This window comes from Chrysemys picta, chromosome 13 (assembly GCF_011386835.1).
Source record: "Chrysemys picta bellii isolate R12L10 chromosome 13, ASM1138683v2, whole genome shotgun sequence".
In the NCBI taxonomy this organism is placed as follows: domain Eukaryota; kingdom Metazoa; phylum Chordata; order Testudines; family Emydidae; genus Chrysemys; species Chrysemys picta.
Window position 1 is genome coordinate 24,117,342 of NC_088803.1, and position 19,897 is coordinate 24,137,238.

A 19,897-nucleotide genomic window follows, 5' to 3' on the forward strand; every position below is an offset into this window, starting at 1 on the left:
CAATTCCATAATAACCAGGACATATTTCTCCCGGTGTTCTACCCAAAGTGCATGCCAACAAACAGGAACAGAGACTCCATTCACTAGATGTCAGACAGGCGCTTGCCTTCTACATAGAAAGGACTAAATCGCTTCGGAAAACGACTCAGCTTTTCATGGCGGTGGCAGACAGGATGAAGAGCCTTTCAGTCTCAGCCCAGAGAATTTCATCATGGATCACATACTGTATCTGCACATGCTACAACATAGCAAAAGTCCCTGCTCCTGCCCTGATGGCACATTCCACAAGGTCACAAGCGTCTTCAGTGGCATTTGTGGCACAGGTTCCCATCCAGGATATCAGTGGAGCAGCAGTGTGGTGTTTGGTCCACACTTTTGCAGCTAACTACGCTATCACTCAACAGGCCAGAGACAATGCCACATTCAGCAGAGCGGTGCTTCAGTCTGCTTGTCAGTGAACTCTAAATCCTCCTCCTATACCTGCTTTGGGAGTCACCTACATTGAAATGCACATGACGAAGTAGTCGAAAAAGAAAAAACGGTTACTAACCTTCCGTAACTACTGTTCTTTGAAATGTGTTGCTCATGTCCCTCCAACCCCGCCTGCCCCTCTGTTGGAGTTAGCTGGCAAGAATGAACTGAGGGGGTGGCAGGGCTCTATATACCGGTGCTATGAGGGCATGGCTCCAAGGGGCATCGGAGCTGACTCGACGGACACCATTGAGGGAAAAACTTTCTGGCGGCAGTGCAAATGGTGCACACACACCCCTACATTGGAAAGGTCATGAGTAACACATCTCGAAGAACAACATTTATGAAATGTTAGTAACTCTTTTTTGTCCTGCCATGAGTACAGGGGACTGGACTAGATGAACTCTCAAGGTCTCTTCTAGTCCTATGATTCTATGTGGGACCCAACCAGGCACTGCTACTAAAAATCTTCGATTTACAAGCGCAGTGGTGCATATGCACCTAAAGTGGAGCACCCACAGGGACAATCATCTCAAAGAACCTCAGTTACTGTACAGGGTGAGTAACCTTCTCTTCAGAGCACCCAAACATAGTTACCCAAAGTCTGAGATGGTTTTAAGTGATTACCAGATGGGCTTCCAGGGGCCCTCCTTCCATCCAGCTGATGGGGAGTTTGGGAGTCAGCTCCTTGCCCAAAGAAAAGTTCCTTCTGGACTACTCTGAGGTGCTTACTTTTTCTTAATCTTTTATAGCTAACTCTCACAAAACACACAACTCCTAGTTGCCGCATTCGGCAAAGCCAAATTGCTGCAGTTGCAGTGGGTTACCATAGTAACCCCTACTGGGTCTGCAATTTTTAGTATTTCTAGCCATAATAAACTTGTATGTCCGGGGCATCCAAATCCAATGTCTCTATCCACTTACTTTCTTCCATTCTTGTGGTCTGTTAACTCTTTTCACCTCCTCCCGTTCTGATAAGCAAAGCTGTAACTGCAGCAATTTGGCCTTGCCTATGCGAGCCATGCAGTTATTCCTAGTTATGTCGTGTTCTGCTTTTAATCAATGGTGGCTAAATACAACCAAAATGTCTGCGGTTTAGTTTGGTCAAATTCTGGTATTACGTCACTGCTAGACAGATTATTTTTCCGCCATGGGATATGTCCCCAGTATGGGACCCCTTACCATCTGCTCCAATAACATACACCCTTGTACCAACTCCGGTACCACCATTTGAACTGGACTCCTTTCTCCTCCTCCATTGAATCAGAAGTGGTAGAGGACCTGACCATGTCTTATCACCCCTAAATGCCTTCATGGAGACATCCACATTCATGGCAGCATCCACCACTTTCACCACCTGGGAGCCACTGGTACTCCATGCTGCAAAGGATTCTAACAGGTACTCAGGTCAGCTGTTGGAGGAACCCTTTAGTCCGGTCTCAGCAATGCCTCTTCATCTCCGGGTGAAGTGGTGACCGCAGCATCCCCTTCTCCTCCGGATGACTTCAGGCAATTTCAAGAACTGTTATGGAAAGTCATGGGGAAACTCCAAATTCCCCTGGAAGAAATCCAAGACACCCAGCATAAGCTGCTTGATATTCTCCACACCTTAGGACCAGCCAGAATTGCCCAGCCAATTAATAAAGCTTTTCTGGAGCCGGCCACAACAGCGTGGCACATCCCTTCCACATGCACGGCTGCCCCCAAAGGGTCTGAAAAGTGTTATGTTCCTGTCGAGGGGTCTGAGTTAATTTTTTTGCACGCTTCTCCAAACTCTCTCTAGTTATCCAAATGGTGACTGAACAAGCCAACCATACCCTTAATCTACACCAGCTGATAAGGAGGGCAAGTATTTGGACCTTTTGGCCTTCAATTCAGGATCATGAACTATCAGGTATTATTACATAAGAACGTCCATACTGGGTCAGACCAAAGGTCCATCTAGCCCAGTATCCTGTCTACCGACAGTGGCCAATGCCAGGTGCCCCAGAAGGCGTGAACCTAACAGGCAATGATCAAGTGATCTCTCTCCTGCCATCCATCTCCACCCTCTGGCAAACAGAGGCTAGAGACACCATTCCTTACCCATCCTGGCTAATGGCCATTAATGGACGTAACCACCATGAATTTATCCAGTTCTCTTTTAAACGCTGTTATAGTCCTAGCCTTCACAACCTCCTCAGGTAAGTTCCACAAGTTGACTGTGCACTGCGTGAAAAAGAACTTCCTTGTATTTGTTTTAAACCTGCTGCCTATTAATTTCATTTGGTGACCCCTAGTTCTTGTATTATGGGAATAAGTAAATAACTTTTCCTTATCTACTTTCTCCACATCACTCATAATTTTATATACCTCTATCATATCCCCCCTTAGTCTCCTCTTTTCCAAAAGTCCTAGGCTCTTTAATCTCTCCTCATATGGGACCTGTTCCAAACCCCTAATCATTTTAGTTGCCCTTTTCTGAACCTTTTCTAATGCCAGTATATCTTTTTTGAGATGAGGAGACCACATCTGTACGCAGTATTTGAGATGTGGGCGTACCATCGATTTAGCCAAATATGACTTCCTGAATTACAGTAAGTTTGAAGAATTTACTGATAGTGTGCCTCAACACGATTGGGCTCGTTTTCAGGCACTTATTGAGAGAGGGAAGCTGGTAGCCAGAACAGCCCTTCAGTTGATGGTAGATGCAGCAGATACCTCCTCCAGGGCCATGGCTACAGCCATAGTTATGCGTAGGGAGTCTTGGCTCCATTCCTCTGGTTTCCCAAGGGAGGTAGGTACAGAATACAACTGAAGACATCCCTTTTGAAGAATCCCATCATTTTAACCAAAAGATGGATGAATTGTTACATACCCTCAAGGATTCCAGAGCCGCCCTTTGCTCTCTCAGCATCTACACTCCTGCCCCAAAGCGCAAGTTCCACTGTTCACCATACACTCAATGTTATATGGCCCCCCAGTTCTATCCTCAGAGACCTTATGAGCCCCTGAGGAAATGCCAGAAAACTAGAGATCTCGCCTCCCAGGACCCCCTTTGCAGGCTTCGATGTAGTAGCTACAACCTCTAGCCAAGAGGTATTTCTGAGGCAACCCCAGGAGCTGCCAACCACTATGCCTACCACCTCACAACCCCCCCTTATACTCTTTGCAGGTTGTTTAGCACTCTTTCCCATGCTTGGAGTGTCACAACAATGGACAAATTGGTTAATGTCTTCCACCATGGCTACATGATCAAATTTATCACATTACCTTCTCAAAGACTCTCCCTCCCAGTTCCTGTTCAGAGACCACTCTCATGACAGTATCCTCACCCAAGAGGTGAACTCCTTATTACAACGGGAGTGGTAGAACACGGTCCCCTGGAATATCAGTGAATGGGAATTTTTATTCAACTTAGTTCCTGATACTCAAGAAGAAAGGTGGGTGGAGACCAATCCTTGATTTCAGACATCTCAGTTGCTTCGTTCAGACTCAAGTTTCAAATATGGCGATCCGCTAAACCCAGATGATGGACAATACATTAGCGTTGTATTACATCATCAAGCAGGGGAGTGCTCACTCTGTTCTCCTGTGCACAGAGGCTGTAAGTTTAGGGGATTAGTGTATTTGCTGTGACATTTATCTTGTAGCCCCATACCTGGCAGGAGAAAGCAATGTAGTTGTGAATCATCTCAGCAGAGAGAGCTCCCAAATTAAGTTGCTTCAGACCATATTCTCCATCTAGCAGGAGTGGACCAGATGCGGACCTGTTCACAGCAAGGATCAACGAAGTGTCATCTCTTCTGATCCAGAGCGGGCAGACAGTCAATCCCTGTCAGATGCCTTTCTTCTACACTGTGGGAGAGGCTTCGTGTTCACTTTGCGTGCCCCCTTCCATTGATCCAGATGGTTGTAAGAAGTTTCAGGACAGGGCAAGGATGTCCCAGCTTGGCCACATTAGCAGTGGTTTAGTGATCATCTTCAGCTGTCTTTAATGCATCTTCCTCTGTCCCCAGATCTCCTGTCCCAGCAGGAGGGCAGGATCTTTCATCCAGAACCCACGGTCTCTTCGCCTGATAGCGTGGGTGATCGTACTTTCACTCTCTCTGTGCTTGACCAGTGTTCTTTGACAGCATAGGCTAACTAACTCAACAGTCAACTAGAAGTTGTTACCATTTAAAGTTGACCAGATTTCAGACGTGCGTGAAGGGACGCTCTGATTTCCCCTGTATTTGCTTTCATTCCTTGTGTTCTGAAATACTTAACCTCTGATTCCTTAAGTACATTATCTAACTCCTCATGAAAAGTGCATTTGGCAGCCATCTCTGCATATCCTACTCTAGCTGATAGCAGGTCACTGGTTGGTGGTTGTTTGGTTAAAAGATTTATGATGGGTTTGTCAAATGTGTATACCCCATTAGCGATCCTGTCCCTTCTTGGGACCTCAACTTGGTGTTGCCATGCTGGTAAAATAGCCCTCTGAACCTTTGGCTAAATGTTCTTTCTTCGATTTATCTATCAAAACAGCTTTCATTTTTGCCATCACATTGATTAGGAGAGTGAGTGAGTTGAATGCCCTTATGGCTCGATCCACCTTTCACTTCTTTTTCATCAAGGCAAGATAATTCTCAGACCTGATCCCAGATTCTTACCTAAAGTGCTGTCTGATTTCCACATCAATCAGACCATTAATTTGTTAGCTTCCCCTCCTTCCCCCCAGCCTCACTCTAATAAGTGAGAATTTATCCTATATAATTCATATGTCAGAAGGGTCCTCACCTATTCTCTGGGCAGAACTCAAAGCTTTCGGAAATTTGTCTAGATAGTTTGCGTCTTATGTGAGAACCACATGGTGTGTATGGTGTCTTCTCAGACTGTTTCTCTGTGGATTAAACAGTATATTACTGAATGCGATGCACTGGTAAAAGTTCCTGCACCTGCTGTGATTTGACCATATTCCATGAGCTGTGACTACTTACTTTGCTTGCCTGAGGCAGATCCCAATTGCTGAAATTTGCAAAAGCTGCAACCTGGACTTCGGTGAATTCTTTCACTAAGCCTGATGCTCTGTACTTGGCTTCTAGGGTGCAAGCTGCATTTGGCAAAGCGGTGCTTCAATCACTATTCAACTAGAACTCAGCTCCCACCTCTGGGTCAGTTGTCAGAACTGCTTATCAGTCTACCCGCATATATGGGAATATGCACTTAAAGAAATAAAGGTTACCTACTTGTAACTGGAGTTCTTTGAGAGGGTTCTGCATATTCACATTTCCCACCCAGTTTCCCTTCTCAATCAGAGTCCTTGTTTGTTCTGTGTCTCAGGCTTTGAGGTGGAACTGAGCTGATGAGGGCACTCCACCCACACTCTAGCCTTATCAGTGTCTCCTGACCCTGAGGGAAGGGGAAGGGGGTGTAAGAGTGCTCTGAAATGGATAGAAAGAAATTTTACCATAAGACACCACAAGGCGGCACAGTATCCGTAAGTGTGAATCTGCAGAGCCATTTCAAAGTTTTACAAGTTTTGAGTCTCAGGTCACAAGTTAATACTCACTTTTGTTGTGGGCAAAAAAGTGTTTTTAAATTTGCTATTTTATATTCGCCTTTTTGGGGGGAAAGGGAGGATTTCAGGAACCTCTTGACCAAATAAACCCAAATATTCATATTGACTCTATCCCTATCTCAATTGGTATAGCAGTTTTTATTTTTGTTTGAGTATTCATATGCGCTTTGGAGACCTTTGAAAATTAACTCTAAACAAAAAATTCTGCTAATCTTAACTATGGTGCTCCCATGATAACACTTTCTTTGCTGGCTTAGACAGTTTTCATCTGATTCCAAAAAAGGATTCATGATTTCGCTGTAATCACATTATACAACTTAATCTAAACATAAAAGTGCTTTTAAAAAAATCTTGTGCTTTCTCTGTAAGTAATTCCTAGGTGCTGGTAGCAGCTCCATAAGTTTAAATTGCACCAGACTTGGCTTAGTCAGGTCTTTAAAACCTCTGTCGTTTAGCCAGTTGCCTTCTTTAGAAACCTCAGAATGGAAAACCACTGACATGTCTGAGTTTTTGAAGATATTGCAAGCACTGATGAGCGTGCCTGGACTAAGATATAAACATTAAAAAAAACACTATTATGAAACTTAGGGTTATCTCTCCCCTTCCCCCCGCCCCCCCCCGGTTTCTCTTGCTAAATACCCACAGTCCCTGCAAACCACAAACTTTACATACACACTAGTCACCTATGTCTGCCAATGCAAGTTGAAAATGTTTACATTTAAAATTTAAAAAGTTGTTCCCCTAATTTATCATGACATTAAGCAGTTTCACCAAGAATAAATGGCAGAGCTCACCATCTCCATCTGACCAGGGAGGAAGAATTGGCAGCTGGAGCACCTGGGTGATAGTGGCTGTCTGAAGGAGGAAGGAAAATGGGGTGTGAATGCACCATTTGTTGGGAGCAGGGGGAAAAAGGAGGTGAGCAAGAGTGTGTATGTATGAAGTTGGTGTTGCCATCCATGTCTCCCTTGACACACTCCCATTTTCCCTGCACTAAGGCTGCCTGGCTGAAGAACATGTATTTTCTGTCCATATACTGGTAGTCCAGTCTGATGAACCTCTTGTGGCGTGTCAGATTGACACTTGCCAACCAGTGAGCTATAGATGGCTAGCTGGCTGGGGCAGCTGCTGGAAGAGGAGACCTTGTAGCTGACAGAACTTCAATATGTCTCCCCCTCTTGCACCTTTCCAGAATAGTGGGGGACACTGAAGGAGCCAGGAGAGGGGAAGACAGCGCTAAAGCGATGTAGGGACTGAGCTAAGAGTCCCATTCCTATGGCAACTGCCAAATCACTGCTTAAATGAGTTAGTTTGTTTGATGAACCAGACTGTTTGTTTATGGATGTGCATTTGCTGTGGCATGTGTTAAATTAGGTGTGATACGTGCGGCATATGGTGGATGGGTTACTAGTGATCTATGTGTTTGGATCTATTGGCATCAATATTTATTTCCTGCACTTTGTGGTTTTGCATTATTGATGAAATCCATTTGAGGAACATAGTGTCCTCTAATAGTGTTTTGTGTGTAGGAAGGAATTTGATATGACACACTTTGGCCTTAATCATTTTGTTTACTAATAATCAGAAATAGAAATAATCTTTTTAAAAATTTGTCTGTGATTGGTATATACCAAAGGGTTATTCAGATTATATAGTTCTCCTTTCCTTTATATTATGGTTGCACCTAGAGGTGTCAACCAAGTCAGGGCCCCATTGTTCTAGACACTATACAAGCATACATAAAATGATGGTTCCTTTCTCAGAGAGCTTACAATCTAAAATATGACATAACAGGTGATTTAGACCAAAAAGGCGAGAGCAGAAAGATAGGTTAGCAAACTATAGAATGTGCACATTTCTTTGTCCGCAGTAAAGTAAATTCCTGGCTGTGCCATGTATGACCTAGGGAAAATGACTTAATCTTTGTGTTTCTCACATATAAAATAGAAGTAGTGCCTTCTTTTTTTCTTCCCTTTGTCTGTCTTGTCTAAGCTCTTCTGGGCAGGGACTTTCTTTTACTATATATTTACGGCACAACTGCAATCTTGGTTGGTGTCATTATGTGCTACCATAATACAAATAAATAATAATGTAATTTGTATTAATTTGGCACTCTTCACTTTAGTGCTGCTGAAAAATACTTGAGCACATTGTGATAGGAAATTGCAATAACCAGCAGAAGACTGTTCGTTTTTCTTTTTGCATCTGAGCTGTCCATGGTTGCATAAAGTAACAGATCTAAGTTAAAATGTGTATGATGCAGAATGGGTGCCTAATTGTGAGCTGTCCTTTCTAAAATAAACTGCAGTTTTATCTAATTTCAGCTGTTAAAGACAAAGAGAAGAATAAAGAGAAGAAATCCAAAGACTGTGTAAGGTCAAAGTCGAAGAAGAAGAAAAAGAAATTTAAGTCTGGTAAAATACACTTTTTTCTCTCTCCCCACCCCCACCCCCCATAGAAAGTGGCCTTAGTTTTTCAGTTTGACTCTCTTGACCCCAGTTCAAAGTTTTCCATGACCAGTGACAGTATATAGGAGAGATTGTACTGTTTTGTCTTTAATCACCACCAATTCTGATGTAATAATCCATTAAAGGTGAAGTCTGAATAGCATGGCATTTTCTTGCTGATTGAAGGGCACGGCCATTGAGGTAGATGGCTGATAAAAAACAAATGAATCAGTAAATAAATGTATGTGCCCAAGAACAACTTCTCCAAAACATCCTTCTCCGCAAAAAGCGTACAAATCAGTGCTCTTGGAAGTGATGACGTGACAATATTTTTTTTCTTTTCTGTCACTGTTCTCAATAGGAGTTGCTGGATGCAGAGCATTTCTGAAAATCTGGCCAGTTTGTTTAGTTGCCTAACTGGGAGCTGTGCTCTTTGAAAATGTAGCCTTAGTTGAGGGTTTTGAGCAATTTTGAAAATCTAACCCCAACTTATCATTGTCCTTCATAGCTATTGTTCTTCTTTGACTTGTGTGTCAGTGTGGATCCCACTGTATGTGTGCATGTTCTCATGTGCTCAAGATTGGATTCTTTTGAATAGCATTATTCTTCGGGTCTGCGCCTGTGCCACCTCTATGCTTCCATGTGAGGGCATAAAGGGCAGAGAAGTCTGTATTCTCCCTCAGTTCCCTCTGAACTGTCAGTGACAGTAAGACGGAACCCAGAGAATTTCTGACCCACTACTTCTACAGAGCTTCAAATTTTATGCCTTTTTGACCAGATACGTGAAGAAAATTCATGTTCGCACCTCTTCTTGCTTTTTTTCTTTCATTTGGGCTTTCCAAAAAAAAAAAGAGAAGAGATCACCCTTGAACAAAAGGGTGAAGCATTTTGCACCAACATCGTGGCCTCTAAGCAGTCAGGAATCAAACCCTGCTCATCCTGTGATGGTCTCATCCCTCTTACTGGTGGACACACCTATATTCTAAGCTCAACAACTCTGTCCAGGATTGTCCTCCCCATCAATGAGGGCATACTGGAGCCAACTAAAGGACTCCGGCAAACCTGGGCCACTCTTCCATTTCTAAAAAAAAATTAGGTGACCCCAAAGGGTATATTTTTATGCCCACCCAAACACAGGATATTTGGGGGGGGAATGTCCACAGTTCAGAACAAATTTAGTCCTGAAAAGGTACTCCCAAATACAAATATCCAAAGAAGTTAGTCCTGTTTTGTGTAAAACATACTCCTCAGTACTACTTCAACTCCAGAGGCAAAGTACCATGATTTGTTTGAAAAATAACTGCCTCACCTGGGAGAAGGTCATTTGCTTTGTAATCCAGTTACTGAGAGGTTAGAGTGGAGGTTGAAAACAAAGAAAAGTCTACAATTTTTTATTTTCTGTTTGTTTATTTCGGGAAGGGGAATAAAGCCGCAGAAAAGGCAGGATGAACAAATAAATGTATGCTAAGCACACCAAGAAGCAGAAGAGTTGTGTGCAGAATGCTGCTTATTCACTGCAGAAAAAAATATAGATCGGTTGAAAACCCTCCTCATGGTGTATGACAAGCAACATGAAGGGCATCTGAATTACTCTTATGTGCTTGAAGACTCAGAGAATCCGCCTGATACCACCACTAGCATATGACAACAAAGGAGCTGGAGTTAGCCACGATAGAGCTCTGCAAGCTGGAACTAGCAGAAGAAGAGTGTGAGAGTGTCTGCAGAGGGTGGCAGAAATTCAAGGCAAGAAAAGGCAATAGACAGGCAAGGATGAGAGACTGCACGCCCTGAGCATACTGGCCTTACAAAAGCCCATGGGTAATACTCCCTCAGGGGCATCCAGCAGGGACAAGCTTTGCCCTGTATACACAGAGAGATTGAAAAGTATCTCTCCATTTTTGAAAAGATGCGTGCATTGCAAAAGGTTCCAGAGGAATAAAGAGTACCCACTCTGATCTCCAAGTTGTCTGATAAAGCATTGTGGGTGTTTAATGAGGTGGACATGGAGGAGGCATTGAAATATGTTGAATTATGAAAAGCTTTGCTGCAAAGGTTTCAGATCACCGCTGAGGTGTATCGTTTAAGATTTAGGAACCTCGAAAAGCATGACAGGATGTGTCAGAGAATATGTGTATGGAATATGTGATTTTAATGAAAAAGTGGGCAATGGGGACAAGGATGGATGGACTGGCCAGTTATTTGTCCTGTTTGTATAGGAACATTTCCTGAGTGTATGTATTGAAGTCAGAGCACCAGTTTGGGATAAAACACCTGCCACTGTACAGGAAGCAGCTGATATTGCTGATTCACACGTACAAGACAGACTCTTTTCAGTGAGCACAGATCCAAGAGGGAACAGCAGAAGCCCAGTTTAAAGTGGGTTCTCCATTTTATCCCCAGGAAAAGGGAGGGCAGTGATGAGTCAAAGCACGCCCCACCCCAGAACCCATCCCCTCCTGGTAATCATAATTAGAGGCCTCTAACGCAGGAGGACAGCCCAAAAAAGTGTTACTCATGTGGCTCCACTGAGCACATGAAAAGAAATTGCCCTAAGCAAGGGGAATCCAAATAAAAACCCTGTTCAGCCCTGGTTAACGTATCTACCTTCGACTTAGGACCCCAGGAGGTGATTTAGGTGATCCTAGTGAATTTTGTAAGAGCTGACCTATTGGAGGTTGGTTAAAATGTTTATCAAAGATGTACGGGAACAGCAAGGTATGCCAAGGTTGGAGGGACACTGGTGCCCAGATTTCTTTGGTTGGACGATAAATGGTTATGGATTCTGATGTGCTCCCAGGGCAAAATTGAAAACTGCTTGAATTGGGAAAATTTGAAATTAGCTCCAATAGAGCTGGACTGTGAACGCTTAAATGTTGATATACTGGATAGTATTCCAGCAGATGTACTAATTGGTAATGATATCATGTCTGTGCGTAAAGCTATTAATATTATAACTCCTAGTAAGAGCATAACACCAAAACCCCACTTCATCAGGAGAGATGAAGGGGCATACACTGGACATTTCCAAAGGTCAATCCAGCTCATCACAAAGAATATCTAAATGGATAAACACTGTGTCTCACTGTGATACCAATTAGCTGATTACCCCTCTCACTAAACATCTGTGCTCACTCTTTCAGAAATGAGCCAATTTCTGAAATATACAAGGCAGTGATGTGAAGTAACCCACTAACTTTTGTCAAGCATTATCCATTGGATGTAGCTGCCAGGGCAGATGCCAAATTCAGGAGAGCAGTACTGCAGTCCCTGTTGGACTGATGCAGCTTATACTCACTATCCCACCATCCAGAAAGGATATGCCTTGCCAGTCGCATATATTGGAATCCACAGTGACACATATTCAAGGAAGAAAGATTATTTACTCAACAGTAACTTTGGTTCTTCAAAATGATGATGTCAGTGTGGATCCCAGGACCTGCCCTCCATTCCTCCTTTCAAAATCTTCTGTTAATACGGGCTTCATGTTGTGAGGGAACTAAGGGGAAGTTGCATGTTTTTCACCCGTTAGTCCATCACACAAGAGTGTGAGGAGGCCCAGGGTGCATGCACAGCTCCAGTGAGCACTGCTATTCAAAAGAATCTGATCGTGCATGCTTTAGGTACAGTGGGATCCATGCTGATTACAACATCTTCAAGAACCAGTTACTGTAGGGTAAGTAACTAGTCTCTTCAGGCTGTCTTCATTCTCAGGCAGACGTCACTGCACTGGTGTATATCCAGTTGACATTTTGAATGTTTTCTTCACATCCATAAGGGCGAGTAACTTTTTATTAATAAAAAGCTTTGATTCTGAAGCTCAAACATGTCCACTTTGGAGAAGTACTGGCTTGCTGAACCACCCCAATCTTGACCCTCTGGTATTACATTTATTCTGGATATATTCTCTCATCTGCAGCTTCTTTTTTCTCCTCTTCATGCATGACTCCGGCTTGATAAAATAGCACATAGACTTTCTTTAAACAGCACAGTGTGAGGAAGCAATCAAAGATAACAGTGGTCTCTAATCACAAAACCGTCTTATCACAAATATTCTCTTCTGAATACATTTTTGCAGGAACACAGTCAACCAAAAAAATCACACTTGCCGTCATGTTTTTTTACCGTCTTTTGTTCCCAGTAACATCAAATTCTTGGGGGGCATTTTATTTTAATTTTATTTTTTCTCATTTCTTCTTTAACATTCCCACAAAGAAGTCTATTGTAGGATTCACAGCCTAATCAGTCGCAGAACATCTTTTTGAGCAGAAGCTGGCAGTTAGGCTGTGTGCGCAGTCTTAAACCCAACATTCCATAGATTGAGTGTATAAACCCATCACTCCTCTGTTCTTGTCTATCCAGCCACTGGCACGCTCACAGAACTACTACTTCTCTTTATTGCTTTAGTTTTCATATAATATATAGTGTGTATATATACTATAGTGTATAGCATGGTCTGGTGGTTAGAGCAGGTCTTGTCTATTTAGACCTGTAAGCTCTTAGAGGGTCTAATAGCCCGAGCTCTATCCTGAACCCAAATGTCTACCCTGCAATTTTATTGTCCTGAGTCCCGCAAACCTGAGTCAGCTGACCCAGGCTCTGAGACTTGGTGCTGTGGGTTTTTTATCAGTGTACACATACCTAATGTGTCTATACAATGCCTAGCACAGTGGAGTTCTGATCTCAGTTGGGACCTCGAGGCATACCATAACACAAGTAAAAATTAAATGGTTTAGATAGTTGAATGTAATACACCTCTACCCCGATATAACGCTGTCCTCGGGAGCCAAAAATCTTACCGTGTTATAGGTGAAACTGAGTTATATCGAACTTGCTTTGATCCGCTGGAGCGCGCAGCCCTGCCCCCCCGGAGCGCTGCTTTACCGCGTTGTATCCAAATTCGTGTTATATCGGGTCACGTTATATCGGGGTAGAGATGTATTGACTAAAACGTCTTGATTTAACTTTTGTAGCCATGGGCTATTTTCTATCAGTTATTTGCTGGGTTTTCGGTTTCCTCAGGTCTTGTTTGCCTTTACAGACCCACAATGACCCTTCTTCCTCTCCTCTGTTGGAGTCCAGCTTAAAAAAAGGCTTCTGGAGGCAGAGAGGAACTGAAGGATTGTTATAAAGGGTTTGTGTAAGATGTTAATTATTAAAACCAGAAAAGGATAAAAAAATCTGTGTAGATGTAGTATCTGAAACTAGTTTTCACTCATTTTTTAAATAACTACATTTAAAATTGCCAGTGTCCCTTTAATCTTTAGTTGACATTAGAGTCCACGCAACATCATCTTTAAGTGGTCTCCCCTCGTATTCATCAGGCAGAGTCCAAAGGCTACCTCTCTACCCTCCTTTTACCTGCCCTCCACCCTGGAAGCCACCATTCTTCCACTGCAGGAAGACAGGCCTGTAATGCTATTAGTATTTCTAAATGCCAAACTTGTAGATCCCCACTTTACTGTTGTTTTTTCCCCCCAGTACTAACATATTTATAATTTTACAGAATACCCTGGCAGTGAAGAAAACATTGACATTTCCCAGGAGCTTTCCCCCCCAAAATCAGTCATCACCACAAGATATAATTCTTCAAATAGATCTTATCCCCACCTAAGTACACCGTTACATGTCTCTGATTCTGGGCACCATAGAGACAGAGTGAAAATAAATGGTAAGATGGATCTCATTTGTGGCTTGATAGCTTTGTGTATAAGTAGTAGTAAATGTGAGTAAAAGGGAAATGTGTAGTGTGTCACAGCAGATGGATTTAAGCAGCATTAGTAGTGCAAATTCACCTATACCAGTTCAGATGTGTTGTGTTTATATGTCCCTGCCATCCTGAGGAAGCTAAACCCAATTTACTTGCCTAGGATACATGCTGCTGCGTGGTTTTTTTTCAGTTTCACTCCATAATGATGCTTTAAGTACAGTAGACACTTGTTTGCAGCAAACCCTTGTAAGACCAATCGCCGCTTACAAGCAACATTTCCCGTGGGAACACTTTTCCTATTGTGAATTGTCGACACTACCCTTAACAGCAACAGCCACTTAGCAGCAGAATAGCAAAATATGTTGCTACTATTGAGTATCTACTCAACTGTCTCTCAATCTCTTCTGGTCACCTTTTGTTCTTTTTCATAACTCAGTATGTGGTTTACAGCAAAAGTAGCCTTTGGTAAATAAATTCTATTAAGTTTCCATTTATAAATAGTTCATAAAGGGCTAATAAATGATTAATAGATGTTTAGAAACATGCGGTATACAGAGTTGTATGTGCTATAAGCACATCAGTAGAAGGTGTTAATAGATGGTTGTAAATCATGGTGGTTCTTCAAGTACTTTTCTCTATGTGTATTTCACAACTGTTATACACATGCGTTTCATGTGCCAGAGACGAGTTTTCTAGAAAATAGTGTTAGCTATATCTCATAAGGAGAGCAACATTTTAAATTAATAATAAATAGTAATTTGCTCAGTTTCTTTGCAATCACCTGCTGGTACATGTTCTGAGTTTTCCTTTTTAATTTAAATGTTTGTGTCCTTGTGTTTGTTTGATATCTGAAGATTAATCCCATGATGTTAAAGGGAGCTATTAGTGTGTGTTGTCTTTCACAAAACATCATGAGGCCTTGTTAATAATAGAATTTACTGAATTGAGTTCTTTTGATTAATTAAAATATTGTCTTAATGAGTCAAGTGGAGCATTAATTCCTTACTCAGCTTTCCACGTGTTCTTGGTTTAGAATCAAATGTCCGGTTCCACCAACTAAAATATTCACTGCCAGTTGTTCCTCTATGAAAGTACTGCCTTGACTTTTGACTCAGGGCTTGTCTATGCTTGAAATGCTACAGCTACAGCAGCGCTTTAGTGTAGGTGCTACCTACACTGATGGGAAAGTTCTCCTATTGGTGTAGGTAATCCATTTCCCTGAGGGAAGTGGTAGCTAGGTTTACTGAAGAATTCTTCTGTCAGGCTAGAACTGTCTACACCAAGGGTTAGGTTGGCTTAACTAAGTCACTCAGGTGTGTGTGATTTAGGCTCTGGCTACACTAGAGATCTTACAGCTGCGCTGCTGTAATCTCTCTGTATAGCCACTCTAAACGAATGGGAGGGGGAGCTGTCCCTTTGACTTAATTGATCCACTCCCAACGACCGCTAGTAGCTACATCGGTGTGAGAAGCTCTCCCGCCGACATAGCGCCATCCACACCAGCGCTAAAGTCGCATAAGTTAGGTCACTTGGGAGTGGCTAATTCACACCCCTGAGCAACATAACTTATGCAGACTTAAGCTGTAGTATAGCCATAGCCTTCATTCCTTATTCTAGATAGAACGGTCTACCTAGACAAGCACTAGACAAAGTATAGAATACTAACCATCAAACAAAAAATGGAATGAAGCATTTTCTTCTCTCTAATCTTCAAAAACAGCCACAAAGTTTTGGCTTTCACACGTTCTTAGGAAGAGCTGGAAGTAAAAAAGATAAATATAAAGAGTGATGAATCTGGGAGTGGGTTGAGAATAACTCCAGATACACCACACTACATTGTACGTGTCTGACAAAAGTCAGTTAGGAGGATAACGCAAAGTAATTAGCAAGATACTAGCTTGCTGAAATATCAGGAAATAACAGAGCAGCAGTGCCCACTTTATTAAGGTTGTGTAACAGTTTACTCTTTAATCTCTTTTCGATAACTCGTATCTTTACAGAACTTTGAAGTTTCAGGCTGAAGGCCAGATTTGGTTTCTGCTCAAAAGCAACTCTTCATTTTTGGAAATTTTGAGCAAAAACATTTCAATTGTTTTTGAATATGAGGAGAGGTAGTAAAATAAAATCCCCAATATTTGAAATCAGTGGTAGTCATGTGCCTAAATTCCTTTAAAAATCTGGTTCTAGGTTTCTTGCATAGCTTCCTAACTCCTGATGGGTGCAGATGTGGGATTCCCTTCTGCAGTACTCCTAAGGGGGGGTGGAGGGGTGTGTGTGTGTGAGAGAGAGAGAGAGAGACATGGTGTTTTGTTGCTGTCTCAGGTACTGCTCACATGCTTAAAATTGAGCACTTGCTGAACTCCTTTGCTAGATTGGGGCCAGAATGCACAGTATTATATAGGTCTGAGTCATTGCCATAGAGTTCCGTATCATAGAATTTATAAAAGCTATTTACAATTTTTTGCAAGCCAGCACAATTCGGAAGTCCTGAAGAGTGAAGCGCCTTCAGTTTTCCATCTTTTTTCCATTTAAAAAAAATAATAATAATAACCTAACCTAAAAAAAAAAAACCTCCAGGAAATTTATGTTGTAAACATAAAGGTTGCATGATTAATTATTTAAAAAAAAAAATTGCATGCACAATCCTGAATCTGCCCTTTTGTTAGTCTTCAGTTGCCTGATGACCTACTGTTTCTCAAACAATATGATCTATCATACTTTTTTCTGCAACTGTAGATACACAAGTATAGCAGTTTATGATAATACATATTCTTTATATATGCCAGACAGTCCCTAAAAGTCGTACACAACATACAGTTCATTTAGAAAAACACATACAGGAATAGTGACCATTTGGTGACATGTATAGGCCTCCTAAGTTGGCAGTTAAGTTACCTTATATAGTTAACTGCCTCAGTCCTGAGTTGTATCTAATAGTCTGTGCTGATGGTTGAATAGAAAAATGTATACTACACAAAAGTTACTAGAATACTTAAATGAGAGAAAAAACAAATCAATGCCAGTAAAGATGTTGGACCATTCTGACAAAGATTTTAGTGTAAGTAAAATAGTGAGGCTGTCAAATTATTAAAAAAATAATCACAATTAGTCGCACAGTTAAAGAAATTAATCTCAATTAATCGAGTGATCGTGCTGTTAATAGAATACCATTTATTTAAATATTTTTGGATATTCTACATTTTCAAATATATTGCTTTCAATTTCAACACAATACAAAGTGTACAGTGCTCACTTTATATTTATTTTTTATGAAAAATATTTGCACTGTAAAAAAACAAAAGAAATAGTATTTTTCAATACAAATACTGTAGTGCAATCACTTTATCGTGAAAGTGCAACTTACAAATGTAGATTTTTTTTGTTTTGTTACATATCTGCATTCAGAAACGAAACAACAACGTGCCTACAAGTCTGCTCAGTCCTACTTCTTGTTCAGGCAATCACTAAGACAAACAAGTTTGTTTACATTTACAGGAGATAATGCTGCCTTCTTATTTACAATATCACCAGAAAGTGAGAGCAGGCATTCGAATGGCACTTTTGTAGCAGGCATTGCAAGGTATATGCATACCAGATATGCTTAACATTCATGTGCCCCTTCATGCTTTGGCCACCATTCCAGAGGACATGCTTCCATTCTGATGATGCTCATTTAAAAAAAAATGTGTTAATTAAATTTGTGACTGAACTGGGGGGAGAACTGTATGTCTCCTGCTCTGTTCTACCTGCATTCTATCATATATTTCATGTTATAGCAGTCTCGGATGATGACCCAGCACATGTTGTTCGTTTTAAGAACACTTTCATTGCAGATCTGACAAAATGCAAAGAAGGTACCAATGTGAGATTTCTAAAGATAGCTACAGTATTCGACCCAAGGTTTAAGAATCTGAAGTGCCTTCCAAAATCTGAGAGGGACAAGGTGTGGAGCACCTTTTCAGAAGTCTTAAAAGAGCAACCCTCAGATGCGGAAACTATAGAACCTGAACCACCTAACAATAAAATCAACCTTCTGCTGGTGGCATCTGACTCAGATGATGAAAATGAACATGCGTCAGTCCGCACAGCTTTGGGTCGTTAATGAGCAAAACCTGTCATCAGCATGGACACATCCTCTGGAATGGTGGTTGAAACATGAAGGGACAGATGAATCTTTAGCGTATCTGGCACGTAAATATCTTGCAACGCAAGGTACAACAGTGCCATACAAACATCTGTTCTCACTTTCAGGTGACGTAAACAAGAAACGGGCAGCGTTATCTTCTGCAAATGTAAACAAACTCGTTTGTCTTGGCGATTGGCTGAACAAGATGTAGGACTGATTGGACTTGCAGGCTCTAAAGTTTTACATTGTTTTATTTTTGAATGCAGTTTTTTTTACATAATTCTACATTTGTAACTTCAACTTTCATGATAAAGAGATTGCACTACAGTACTTGTATAAGAAGAAGGCAGCATTATCTCCTGTAAATGTAAACAAACTTGTTTGTCTTAGTGATTGCCTGAACAAGAAGTAGGACTGAGTGGACTTGTAGGCACATTGTTTTGTTTCTGAGTGCAGCTATATAACAAAAACTACATTTGTAAGTTGCATTTTCATGACGAAGAGATTGCACTGCAGTACTTGTATGAGGTGAATTGAAAAATACTGTTTCTTTTATCATTTTTACATATAAAGTAAACACTGTAGACTTCGTATTCTGTGTTGAAATTGAAATCAATGTACTTGAAAATGTAGAAAAACATCCAAAAATATTTAATAAATTTCAATTGGTATTCTATTGTTTAATAGTGAGAATAAAACTGCAATTTGATTAATTTTTTTGTTATTCGCATGAGCTAACTGTGATTAATTGACAGCCCTATACAATAAATGAAAAAATTACAACATGTCATATATCTGGGGCAGTACAGTATTGATTTAAATGTATTTGTTTAAATAGTATGTTTTAATGTAATTATAAACTGTATGCAAAAGAGGGCAGAGTTAAGTTTGCTTGGGCAACCTTAACCCTAGCATTTTTTTACTTCACTATAAACTTAAAACAAATCAACATTGTTTCTGATATTGAATATATACAAAGAGTTCAGTTTGTTCCCAACTTTGTATCGGATGCACAAGAAGGAGTGAGTTCAAAGGCTTCCATCCACTCCTTGTTCCCCTGTGCGGGGTCTGGGGCCAGGTCTGCACTACAGACCTATATCTGTATAACTACGTCACTGAGAGATGTGAAAAATCCACCCCCCTGAGCAATGTAGTTATACCAACCTCACCCCCTGTGTAAACAGCACTATGTCAACAGGAGAGCTTCTCCCATTGACATAGCTACCGCCTCTCAGGGAGGTGGATTAATTATGCTGACAGGAGAAGCTTTCCCATCAGCATAGGAGCATCTTCACTAAAGTGCTACAGCAGCGCATCTGCATGGGAGGGATGTATGCTGCACCTCATGACTGTGTGGTACAGTGACCACTCTTGGCAGACATTGTGCCTTTTGGACAGATAGTGGCTCCCAGTGGTGCAGTATTCTACAGCACTGTCTCCTTCTACAAGGTGTGGCTTTGAAATGTGTAATTGAACTCTTATTATCAAAGCAGTTCCAACTCTGGAAATACTGAGTTATTGATAAAGAGCTTATTTAAATTTTTAAACATTCCTGTGGCAACATCAGTGGATTTTAAAACACATGATGGAAAAAAATCTTTGGC

The 19,897-nt window shown here is 41.3% G+C and overlaps 1 protein-coding gene across 1 annotated transcript in view; it reads left to right on the forward strand.

Annotated features, from left to right (window-relative positions):
* Positions 1–19,897, forward strand: part of PHF20 (PHD finger protein 20) — a 135,205-nt gene that overhangs the window by 69,568 nt on the left and 45,740 nt on the right. The window contains exons 11-12 of the mRNA XM_065565232.1: positions 8,338–8,427; positions 13,964–14,128. Of these exons, the coding sequence (XP_065421304.1) occupies positions 8,338–8,427; positions 13,964–14,128 (255 nt within the window). The remainder of the gene's footprint in view (positions 1–8,337; positions 8,428–13,963; positions 14,129–19,897) is intronic.